The sequence below is a fragment of the Thermobia domestica genome, chromosome 9 (assembly GCF_964235325.1).
Source record: "Thermobia domestica chromosome 9, izTheDome1.hap1.1, whole genome shotgun sequence".
NCBI classification, from domain to species: domain Eukaryota; kingdom Metazoa; phylum Arthropoda; class Insecta; order Zygentoma; family Lepismatidae; genus Thermobia; species Thermobia domestica.
In genome coordinates, this window is record NC_137462.1 from 204,263,195 (window position 1) to 204,276,241 (window position 13,047).

Sequence of the window (13,047 nt, forward strand, 5' to 3'; positions counted from 1 at the left end):
TGTTTCCTCTTTCATTAATATCTATATGAAATCACAACCGTCATAGTTGCTCAATATATGGACACAGTGATTGTCCAATCACAGCAGGGGGCTGTGGTGCAACCCACGTGGTCTGAGTGGAGAGCACCGACATCGAGAGTGAGAGATTGAGTGGCTGTTCTGGGAGGCGGACTGCGTGGCGTAGTGGTTAACGCATCGGCACGGTATGTCGGAGGTCCTGGGTTCGAGTCTATGTCTAGTCGGTCACTTTTGCACTCTTTGTGCGTTTATTGAATTCACGTCTATAGAGGATATTGTGTGTGAATATAATCGGTTGTTTCCTCTTTCATTAATATCCATAGTTATTTCCAGTTTCGACGTTTATCGCCATAAAACAAAAACGGTAACAGATAGCAAAAAGCGGTTTCCTGCAAACGATTCAGCGTCCCAAGGCAATGTACCATGACTATCCCAAATACTCTACCAAAATCATAAGTGATTCAAATATTACTTCCGGTTTCAATACTGTTTCCACAGAGCAAAAACGGTAAGAGATGTCGAGATGTTCAGGAATAGGTTCCGTCTTCTCCATCAACCCTCTATTCAAACTATAAAATGGTTCAAATTTACCATTTCCTGTTTCAACACTTATCGCTATAGAACAAAAATGGTAACGTATAGCGACAAGTGGTTTTCTGCAGTTGATTCGGTGTGCCAAAAGAATATATCTTCACTACCAGCAACACTACCAAAACCAAAAGTGGTTAAAAATACTACTTCAGGTTTTCGATATTGATTTCCATAGAGCTAAAACAGTAAGAGGTATCGAGATGCAGTTTTTTTGCAATCCATTCAGCTTCCAAAGAGTAGGTTTTATATCCTTGTGCATAGCGTTTTAAACATTTTACCTCGTACATTTTAGCGGGCTCAGTAAATGTTATATATAGTTATAATGAAGTTTTAGTTCATTCGTAAATTTTAAATTATAATTTTTTCCTTGAAATTTGATATATTTTTAGAAGTTATTGCTAACACTAAAACTTTGTACTAAAACATTTTTTGGTTGAACGTTAATCTAATAGCTTTATAAACAATTCATAGGAACTGGAAAAGTCACTGCATCCACCGATCTGCATTTTTTCCTGTCCTATCGAATACCATTTTCCTTTGATTCTTGAATTTTTCGGAACTTATTCTTCAGAATGCAGTTATTAAATGTTTTTCCGTGTTATAATGGGAAAACAAAGATTAGACACATTGTTCTCTTTCCACTACAATTGAAATATTTGTAAAAAGCTCAGAATTTCTCAGGGAAAAAAGCCGAGGGAAAATTTCCCTTTTTATCTTTTTTTTTTTTTTTTTTTTTTCGAGCTCTTGTATATCTAGTTCAAGTGCATTTGTTATATTTTTATAAATTATTATTGAGCATGTTATATGTAGTATAAGCATTTAGTACGGATACACAAGAAGTATTTCTTACAAAGATGCAGATTATTTTAAGTTACATTTCTTTGATTGCTTTGTTATGTATTCTTGTGAATATTATAGGGTGTCCAATATACAATGCAACCCGAAGTTTGGGATAGTAGAACTTTTGAACCTGAAGCGATACACAAATAATGATTATACCAAAATGAAACTTTGTTCATGCATATATTTTTAAACTAGGAAGCAAAGACTAGAAGTGCACTAGAAACCACACAGTGTTGCCAGATGTAACCGAAGGTGTGAGTAAATTTTTTGCAAAACATGTAAATTGACTCATAACTCATACGTATGGATGTTCTGTCGTTAATTTTCAGTTTGTTTAGTTGGAGTAGCTTAGAAAATATGGAGCAGAGAAAAGAATTTTTCATTTCCACCTATAACTAATCCTATAACGTCTCTGTAAGGAAAACGTAGTTTTCATAAATTAACACTCTGAATTGGCAACACTGCTGATGTTTCAGTGCATCAAAAGGTGTGTTAAGGATCTGTCTACATTATGCAATTCCTGAAAACAACGAAGAAGAAACTTTGGAATTATCATGATAAAACTTTTACTTACATGTACCCGGCAACACTGGTATTCATTTCTGTGGAGCTACTTAAAGCAAGAGTTATACAAGAACAATCCTCGAACTACGTAAGATTTGGAAACAAAAGTCTCAGTGCCATTGAGAACATTAGCAATTGTACTCTTTGTAAAGTTGCTGCCAACATGATGGAACGCCTTTTGATGCACTGAAACATCAAGCAGTGTTGCCAATTCAGAGTATTAATTTATAAAAAACTACGATTTCCGTAGTTACCCCTTACAGAGACGTTATCCGATTAGTTATCGGTGGAAATGAAAATTTTTTTCTGCTCCATAGTTTCTAAGCTACTCCAACTAAACAAACTAAAAATTAACGACAGAACATCCACACGTATGAATTATGAGTCAATTTACGTGTTTTGCAAAAAAGTTGATTTACACCTTCGGTTACATCTGGCAACACTGTGTGGTTTCTAGTACACTTCAATCGTTGCTTCCTAGTTTAAAAATATATACATGATTTTGGTATAACCATTATTTGTGTATCGCTTCAGGTTCAAAAGTTCTACTATCCCAAACTCCGGGTTGCATTGTATATTGGATACCCTGTACATTGTATTTTGTTTGTGTGATACTAGTAACTGGGAATATATTCTCTGGTTATTTTTCTCTCTCGCATAGCAAAGTTCGGTTTTCTCACGGCTAGGTGATAAGTCATCGGTTTCATCGTCCGGGGTTAATGATAACGGTGAGGAGGATGTAGAGGAGGACTTGCAGGAAGTGGATGACGAACCTCTTCCGTATGCTGGCATTTTGAAACAGTCGACAGTGAAAAGGAAAATCGTCACTTCATCAAAGAGTAAGGCTTTTCAGCTTTAAAATTGCTTTATCAACTTTATATTGTTATTCTGATGTCTTAGTTTCTAAAAATAGTGTTTAGGTAAGTTTTGCTAGAAGAAATAATAGCATGACATTGAACACCATTAAGTGGAATATTTCAGTAGAACTTTGTGTTCGTTATCGGGATATTCTAAACATGAAATACAACTGCTTCTACTCTTTCCAGTTTTCACTTTGTATCTGTCTGTCAAACAACCGAGTTCTTGTTAATAATTTAGTTCCTTCAAATAGATTTTGTTTTTTACACGTTGGCAGTGTATATGGAACGAAATTGAGAAAAGTCTCTTTCAATAATATGGTACATTATTATTCAAAATATGTGTCGATTCTTCAGAGTAGTAATTTCTAAACTCCTTTGCACAAAATATTCTTTATATTCTAAAGTTGCGTATTGTTTTATACTCATCAAGAAATGTATGTTATGAGTTTCAGATACTCCCAACACATAGTTGATTCGTAAAACCTAAGCAGTGGTTTATCTCATAGATACTAAAAGAATAACCACTGACATTCAAGTCTACAGCACCCCACTTGAAAGTGCCGTTTATAATAAAAATAACGAGTGATTGATCTCCAGTACGTCGGACTGCATAATGTGATAACATCTGTAAAGAAGTGTGAGCAATTATCATCTCAGTCAAATAGGATTGATTGTAAATAGTATTCGAATTACATTGACTGAGGTCGAATCCTTAAAAGGTTAGAATTGGATTCGATGCAGGTATTAAGTAATCTATGAGTTTGAGTGGACAAAAGTGTGGTGGATTGGTTACGACATCGCTTTCGGGACGATTCTGCTATTAGTGGACTTCGGGAAGCAGGCCACTCGATGCTACATTGGCAGCAGAGGAGGGCTATTTGCCACACTGTCGGCCCGACGTAACCAACAACAGTTGTTCTCTTAAGTGGCAAACGAACTTCATTTACCTAAGTAACGCGTGTAACCCGTGAAACAGTTCGCAGATAGCTGAACAAAAGGGAACTGTATGCCAGGAAACCAGTGATATGCATGAATGTAACTGCGCACTACAAATGGGTGCGCTTTAGATCGTATAATGAATATGTGCAATGGAACTGAAACCACGCCGATGAATAATATTCTCAATTGAATCTCGTTAAGCATCTCGTAAGATGTTGCACATAAATTTGTTAGATTAGACTTAGGAACATATATATCCAAATGGCAGGATCATAATAATATAAATTTAATCAAAATATCTAACTTCTTAATGTATTAATGAATTTTTGACAATATACTTTATTTAATCATTTTATATCGTACTGGAGACTTGAGAAGAAAGCTTGAAACCATTTAACATTCAATACTTACAATTTTTAGTTCAGAATTTTACATATCGTGGTAATACATATGTATTACCGTATTGAACCTTCAATTACCTTTTTACCGTAATTGAAACATTTACATATATATAACAGGCCGAACACTTTGAAATGAGTTTTTGAACACAGTACCTACTTTAAGCCACGTTTCTGTTATATCTCGTTCAATATAATGCATATCCTAAGGGGGAAAGTGGATTTAAAATTTATGCCAAAAATTAGAGGGCCTCTGAGGGTAGAAATATGAAATTTGGTATATTATAAACATTAAAAATAATTTGACACGTATTCCAGTGCTTTCGAAAATTCGCTTCTAAGGGGAGAAGAGGTAAATTTTATACTTTTTTTCCACATTCAAATCGACATTGTCTGTTTCGTCATCAGAAGTAAACGGTTGAACCGTTTGAAATAAATTTTTGAACCTATTACTTGGCTCAACCCGGGATGTTATCATGTCACTTCTATAAATACATATCCGAATAGAAGAGGAGTTTTAAAATGTATGTCAAAATAGCTCCTCATGAGCTCCTCACGTTCGGGAGATAAAACTTCATATATAAACTCTTTATGAGAAATAAGTAAACACATGGTGAGTGGTTTAGAAAATTTCGTTTTTCTTAAGGAAGGGGGAGGCGATTCTGTAATATTTTTTCCCAGTATATTAAAATAATATCGCCGTGCTCTCTCATCATCATAGGAAATCTGGGGAATTGTTCGAAATGAATTTTTGAATGTAGTTAGCATCTGACTTGAACCGGGCTTTTGCCATGACATTTTCATGCATATCATAAGCGGGGAAGGGGAATTAAACAGGTACGCCAAAAGTTGTTTATCTTATGATCCTCTCATGTAAGAAAGACGGAACCCGTTGTATAGATTCCTCATTGAAAGTAAGTTGACATGTACGCCGAAAGTGGTTGAACGTTTAAAATGAATTTTTAAACATAGTTAGCGTTTGGGTTGGGTCGAGTTGGGTTTGTATTATTTCATTTCCATTCAAATACGCATCCTGAGGGGGAAAAGAGTGTTCAAATGTACCTTTCAAATATTTTCCATAAACTTATTCTTCCCGTGCTACAGCCAGTTGTTAAGAAATAGAAAGAAAAATGAAGAATATTAAAAAAGAAGTCATTCTTGATTAGAAACACTTACCACTAAATTATCTTACATATTGTGCTATTATGTGTGTCATTCTGAATGCAGATAACTTGAAATCAAATATTTATATTCATGTACGATTCGTGCTTATATCAAAGTTTATCTTTGAATAGTTTTACAATTTTCAAGCAAAAGATGCTGATACTCATGATGAGATTATGAAAGCAGCATAAAAAAGTATTCAATTTATAAATAAAACACTGAGAAAGCTATATAGTATTTGTGTATGTAATGCTTTTTTTTTCTGCAAGATGCAGGTTTTAAATTTTTACCTGCATATTTTACTTTGGTTATGACTAAGATGCTTGAAAGAAAAATTAAGATTACAAAGACATTCCTCATTTTGAGAAAAAAAAAAAAAAAAAAGTATATAGTAAACAGATCACCTCCAAGTATCAAAGACTATATAGAAGAGTGAAATCATTTTAAAATAGAAGTGACAACATGTTTTGTTTGTAACGCGGATGGTTTTAGAAAAGTGAAAACGAAAATCATTTCACAAACAATCCTAGTTTCAACTTTCAGTTCCGCGAAAAGTAGAAATGAAAGTGCAAGGAAACTACTACATAAACCTTAGACAATTTAGTTAAATCGTTCAAAAATCTATCAACCACACGCCTCCTAGTGACTACTCGCGCTTACTCGAGACGGGATCAGTGACTTCGGAAAAGTGCTGTGCAGATTCTGGTTGCAATGGACACCATAATATTGTAAGTATGCTCACAAGAACTCTGTTGGTATACTTGGTGAAATTACATAAGAGAGTCTTAACGTGAAAGCGAGAATGTGAACATCTTAAGAAATCATGATGCTTTTATTCATTTTATAGGCACCTTGGTGATGATTAAATTTATATTCACTTTGTTATGCATAATTATAATAAATTAGTTTTCTTTATATCATGCCTATGAAGCTAAGTTACTAGCTCTATACTACCTGCCCCGTCTCACTCAATCTCAATCATATTTTTTTAATTATTTCTAATTACCATACATTATCTTTCTTTAGTCGAATCATTATGAATTGAATTCGTAAGATCACAGTGATCGCGGCCGCTCTTAGATGTTGGGTGAACAATATTATACTGCTACTGAATAACTGGTACGTGTAGGAAACACCTTGCAGAAAACAGTAAATATCGGAAAGTTCATGGCGTCACTTTTATTCTAACATAAAGCGACCGGAAAACTCCGTTGTTTATCATAGTTAAGAAACGGAACATCATTTCTTTTTTTTCTTTTTTTTTTCTTTTTTCTCTTTTTTTTTTTTTTAATCAAGTACAAGTGATTTAAATCTAAAATGATCGATTTAAATTTAAAAAATAAACAATCTTTCTTCATTTTTAATCGTGATTTTTCTCAGTCTGCATACAATTAAAGTTAAGTGAACGAATGTTCTCTAGAAAATCCGATGTTTCCCTTCGGATAGGTGTGTGTTAATTTATTTTGAACATATCTACTACAGACTACGAACCATATTACTGTAAAATTGACAACAAAGAGACCATATAGACTTCAACATTTTAATCCATACACCGTGTGCGTGGGTTTTCTCGGGCTACTCCCGTTTCCTCCCACTTTCTTCATTCCACCATTTCATTCATTACTCATCATCACCGTCTCCTTTAGCCTAACCGGCATAACCGTGGGACGTAAAACTCAAAAATTTCATTTCATTTCAATTTTAATCCATCTATAAATAAGCACCTCAAAAGGCTTTTGTAACATATGACCCCGGCTTACTTTTCGAAAAATAAATCAGTAGCAAAATTACGGGATTTCAGTACTCTCTCAGTTGCTCTTCTAACTTCTGTAGTTGTTTCATGGCACTGGCTCAGGCATTGCTTTGAATTCAAATGGCAGAAGTAAGACAAATGTTCAGTTTAAAACGTTTAAAAATACGGAAAAACTAATTTAATTTGATTGCATTTTACTACAGTATGTCAAGAAATGGGCATTTATGTAAAATTAAATTATTTTGTTTTTGTCATGAAACTGATGCTTCACTTCTTGACGGCATTACACACAGACTTATTGACGAATTAGCACATAAAGATTTTAAAAAACTCCATAAGAATAGGGTTTGTATATGTACAGTATTTCACGGGATGTTCTTATTACGAGGATGTGTCCTATCGTCTCGATAAAACTTGTGGGAACGCAGAATTATCCTGTAATTTGTATTTTAACATCCTCTATCTTAAATTAAAACAATAAATCGATAGCTTTCGTCATAAAAATCTCATACTAATTGGCAGTATTATTGTTTCGAAAATAGTGCCTCTAATGGACGCGGTAACAGCTAAGTACGACTTACTGGATGCGGTACTATCTACTATGAAGCGAAATTACGTGCCTTCAAACTGCCGAAGAAGTTGATTGATTTGAAGCTGAGCATTCCGTTCAGCACCGAGGCTATATAAGACGAAGACCTATAGCTTAAGACAACCACATGAGCCTCCATCGGATATCAAACCAATGTCAGCCGAAGGTGCCTACGCTACGAAGGTGCCTACGAGATAGGCACGAGGGAGTTCAATGCCTAAGAGAAAGTATCTTCTAACAGAAAAGCTAAGAACTGTGAATACCGTTTTATTATAACGTATAATTGTGATGGAAAAATAAAATGTATACTGTGTAATGCAGTATTCAACACACATTCAAAACCAGCTTCCAGCTTAGACAATGTGCACAAGGTAGAAGTTGCTAAGTTTTTAAAAAATATTATTGCCTTTACTTTTTCTCTACTTTGCCTTATTATTCTTGTCTGTGATACACAGAAATTTATTTTTGTTATTCCTTGTCTAGGTAAAAGAATGAAAGAGACAATAATTCCTTTTGCTTACCGAAAATGCGGCACGAAACTTTCAAATTGGTATACAAATTTAAATTTGTTTTACAGTTTGCTGGATAAAAAGCCTCCCTCAGAGGCTATCAATCTTGATGTGCACTAATGTTATGTGGAATGAGAAAACGGATCTCTACACGATTGACAGAGGAAAATTGAAAGCACGACAGTGTCATGATGGTAGCCTCTAGTTTCCATGTAGTATTTGATCAGGAGTTCTTTTATATATATATAATTGCACGACTCCACCACGCTCGAACGTTGTGTGAATTTGTGGAGATAGAAGAAATTACTTCTATTAAAGTTCTTGTTTGTTTAGTAGATGCCAATAGCGATGAAATTTCGACATAAAAAAAATAAAATAAAATCCTGATTGACTTAATAATCAACGCCTAGGCCAAACTGCTTAAGTTAGAAACTTGAAATTTGGATAGTACATAAGATTTATGATGTTAGGTACCACTAAGGAAGAATTTATGGAAATTCTACGAAGAACTGGGAGAAATGAGAATTGCAATTATTATAATATGTCCATATCTCGGAATCCTTTGAAAGTTAGACACACATTTAAAATTAAACATATTTTTCAGCTTGTTTATTATTATTATTATTATTATTATTATTATTATTATTATTATTATTATTATTATTATTATTATTATTATTATTATATTTTACCTAGAAACGAAGAAAAGAGATAGGAGGTGAAAGGAATGGGATTCGTAATTATTATAATTAAGTCTCCATATCGTGGAATCTCTTAAGTTTAGAAACAAGAAATTTGATATTTACACTTTTCATTTAAAATAATCAAATACGTATTTCAGCATTTTTTGGTATTTGACTTAGAAGGGAAGAAAATGGGGTGGAAATGTTCTACTAAGATGCTTATACAAGATGTTCGAATTTCGAGCAGGACTTCTAGTTTAGAAGAATTCTATATGAACAGCACAGAATAAGTAACGCAAAATATTGCTGTAGTATAACATATGGGGGAATTTCGAGATAGAACATGCTTGTCTTTCACGAGACCTGATCATCCATGGTTTGGAAAATAGGATGAAGTTCAGCACATTTTGTTGCCCTCCCAGTTTCCCAAAGTCCGATCTCTTTCTTTCATAAGTTCCTTGTCTCGGAAGGGGGAGGGGGGCAATGAAGAAATGAAAAAGAAAAGGAAAAAAGCAAAACTGACTTCAATTTAATATTTCTGTACCACACTTGACAATAAAAGAAAAGAAGACATAATTAGTATTTTTGGCTTTAAAAATCGTACTCGGAACCTTTCGAGATAGTAAATGCTGCCATATTCCACTTCAATGGATGAATTTCTTTGGAAACATTCATTCTCCCAGTACTTCTTGCTCCTAGAGCGTGTTTTGCGTTTGTTACGTAAAATTACTAATAAAAGTGTGTTTATGTAGTGTGTTTGTAACTTTGTAGTAGGGGTTATGTAGTGCCTTTTTTCTCGATTCTGTCCATAGTATAGTACTATTGTATAGTACACAGAGTATAGTACTGTTGGTAACAGCATGTGTGTATTTGTAGTATTTCATACTTTATAATTAATCTGATGATATGAATCTAACAATCGAAATATCTGATCTACTGTTGCACAGTAGTAAGTTTACATCCATCTGTTACTTGATTTCTAATCCAGGAGCGTAAATAATAGTAAAATATGATTCAAGAAAATCCATAATGTCATCATCAACCAGGTAATAGTTTCAAACTATTGATATATGAATTTCTTTTTTCCATATTGTATTACCTTCGAGTAGGATCAAAGGAAAAAGTAGCAACACTGGGTTCTAGAAATACAAAAAATACTTTTAGTAAATTCAAAAAATCCGTGAATAGTGTCGTCATTATTCTATAGATTGAAGCTAAAGCTTCTAGAATAATAATAACTTAAAAAAGATTAAGTACAGTATTTACTTTTGTTGTTGTTGTGTGGTGCTATATTTCTGTATTTCTTCTATATTTCGCTCCCCCTATCTTTCGTGAGCATAATCAGAGAAGTTGAGCTTTCTCTCCTGTGTGCTACTTTTTCATATATATATATATGTATAGTGGCGGTTCCAGGATATGATCAAGGGAGGGGATAACCCATAATTTGCCGCTTTATCCAGTGTAAAGCAGGATTGAAGCCCATTGTATCCAGTGTATACCTGAGCGTCAAGGGGGAGCTATAGCCCTCCTTGGATCCGCCATTATATATATATATATATATAGTCAGGCCGGTAACCAGCCCAAAAATGTAGGGGGGGCGGTAGAAGTTAGGGGGGGCGATCCAACCATGCTAAAGTTCATCAACATGTTATAGTTTATTTGCAAGCCTACCGTGACAATTTTAGGGGGGCGGACCCTTTGACCTATCATGGATACGGGCCTGTGTACAGTTATATACAAATATTTTTTTGTTTTCCTCTAAATTTGTGTAAAACAATATTTCTTGATTAAATCACTTAAAAAAAATAATAATAATACTTATGCACCACTACCAACTACCATGAATAATGTGCTTCTCGTTTAATATTTCTGAATTAGTCATCAATTTATTATACAATCTCACTGTTCATCTAGACTACTTGTGTCTAGGTTTAATATTGGTTTCTTCATTCTAATCTGGGTAAAGATATTCTAGATAAACAATCGAACTTGAAGTAATTGAGATAATTGGCAATGTCGAAATAACAAATATTAAAACAGGAAGCATGTTTACTAAGGAAAGGAGAAAATAACTTTATTTTTTTTTAACACACCAAATCCTCTATGGGTGCGAATTCTAACGCAATTCACTCTTTGCGTTAGAATTTATACCTATAGAAACTTTGGTGTGTAAAATAAAATATTAGTTTTCTCCTTTCATTAGTATATATGAAATCACAACCGTCATATAGGTGCTCGTTATATGGACACAGGATTGTTCAATCATAGCAGGGGGCTGTGGTACAACCCACGTGGTGCGAGATGAGATCATCAACTTCGAGAGTGGGTGGCTGTTCCGGGAAGCGGACTGGGTGGCGTACTGGTTAACGGATCGACCCCGTATGCCAGAGGTCCCGGGTTCGATTCTCGGTCCAATCAGTTACCTTTTTACTCTTTGCGTCAGGAAGCATATAGTTTATAGCAGTTGGTAGTGGTGCATATGTATTTTTTTTCTTCGGTGATTTCATCAAGAAAATTATTCTACATAACTCCACGAGTAAAACAAAGTATTAGTACTAAACTGTATATGTAAAAGGTGAAAAAAAACTAGCATGCGGGAGAAGAGGACGCTAAAGATTTACCTCAAGGAATCTTTTCTCTGAAAGACAGGTCAGCGAAATATAGAAGAAAATAATCCAGCACACAACAACAAATTTAAGTACTTCATTTAATCATAGTTGCATAAGATGTAATCTTTAACTTGAAAAACAAATTTTACATCTTATTTTATATGTGCTGGAGTTATTTTGTAATGCCGTCGTTCAAAAATTATATATGGTTAGAACAAAAGAATTCTAAAGCAGGAGTGGAACATGAATAATACTCGTATAAAAGAAAGTAATGTGAATTAATCACATGTTAAAGGAAGTAATACTATAAGCGCTATCGCTGAATGCCTCAACAGATAAGGAAGGGGAAACGTAGGAAGAAAAGAAAGAAAAATTAACTGAGAAGTACCTGTGAGGCGTTCAGATGGGAGGCACAATCTTAAAATGCAGGGCAAAAGTTGAAGAGGCGAATAAAAGTTAAGGCAACAGTGAAATAAAAATTAACGAAAATATACCATGCAAGTGGTGATCGAGGTGAGATACTAAATAAACAAATAAATAATAAACGAATAACGAAAAAGAAAATTAGCATACTAAAAGTAAAATTGATTAATAATGAAAACACTCAGTGAAAAAGAAAATACAGGAATACAAAAGATAGGTAAGTAATAGGTTTTACGGGTACGCGGCCCGCGTGTGAAACAAAGGAATCCCGACACGGATGAAACAAGTATTCGATATGAAGTCGATATTAAAAGAAAAATGTGTCATTGTATGCTATGAATGTAAAATCTTCTCAAGCTTCTGTCAATGTAAAAGCTTCTCATAAAATAAAATAAATAAAAATAAAAAAAATACTTCTTTAATGATAGAAACTTTTTTACGGAAGAATATATGGACTTATTTCTGCCTCCTGTTTTTAGTAGTATTTATCTAATAATAGATCAAGGTAAGTGGGTAAACTATTTTCTCAACAAATACGTGCAGAACTGATTATATATGGTAACCAAGAAAGTTCTGTCACTTTTCACCCACCATTTTCGAATATCGATATGTTACCTAAGACGTACCTGGAAGATCAAAAATAGTCCCCATCAACATCAACGATCTTCTGCCAACGTTCTGGAAGGCCATGGATTCCATCGCGGTAGAACTTGCTCGGCCGTGAAACGAAGAAGGTATCAAGTGCATTTTGCACCGCTACTAGGGATTTGAACTGGCGTCCTCTAAGGTGATTGCCCAAAGAATGGAACAGGTGATAAGCGGGCAGTGCAACGTCCGGGGAGTATGCGGATGCGTAGCGTTTCCCACCAAGGTGTAGAATGGTGTCGCGGGTCATCCTAGCCTCGTGGAGCTTAGCATTGTGCTGTAAGCCCTTTTGCGATTCAAAGTGCTGGCTCCAGAGTTTTGAGTTCTTGAAGACTGCTCAACTGCTGGTAGTATACAGTTGCATTGATGCTCTGACCAGCTGATAGCAGTTCCAGATGCACAATGCCGCGAGCACTGCACCAAACACACAGGAGGACCTTCTTTTGATCCAGTGCTGGT

The 13,047-nt window shown here is 34.6% G+C and overlaps 1 protein-coding gene across 2 annotated transcripts in view; it reads left to right on the forward strand.

Moving 5' to 3' along the window:
• LOC145660551 (uncharacterized) overlaps positions 1-13,047 on the forward strand; it is a 73,852-nt gene that overhangs the window by 45,553 nt on the left and 15,252 nt on the right. For both annotated transcript variants that reach the window (XM_081725766.1, XM_081725765.1), the window contains exon 7: positions 2,678-2,855. In XM_081725766.1, coding sequence (XP_081581892.1) covers positions 2,678-2,855 — 178 coding nt within the window. The remainder of the gene's footprint in view (positions 1-2,677; positions 2,856-13,047) is intronic.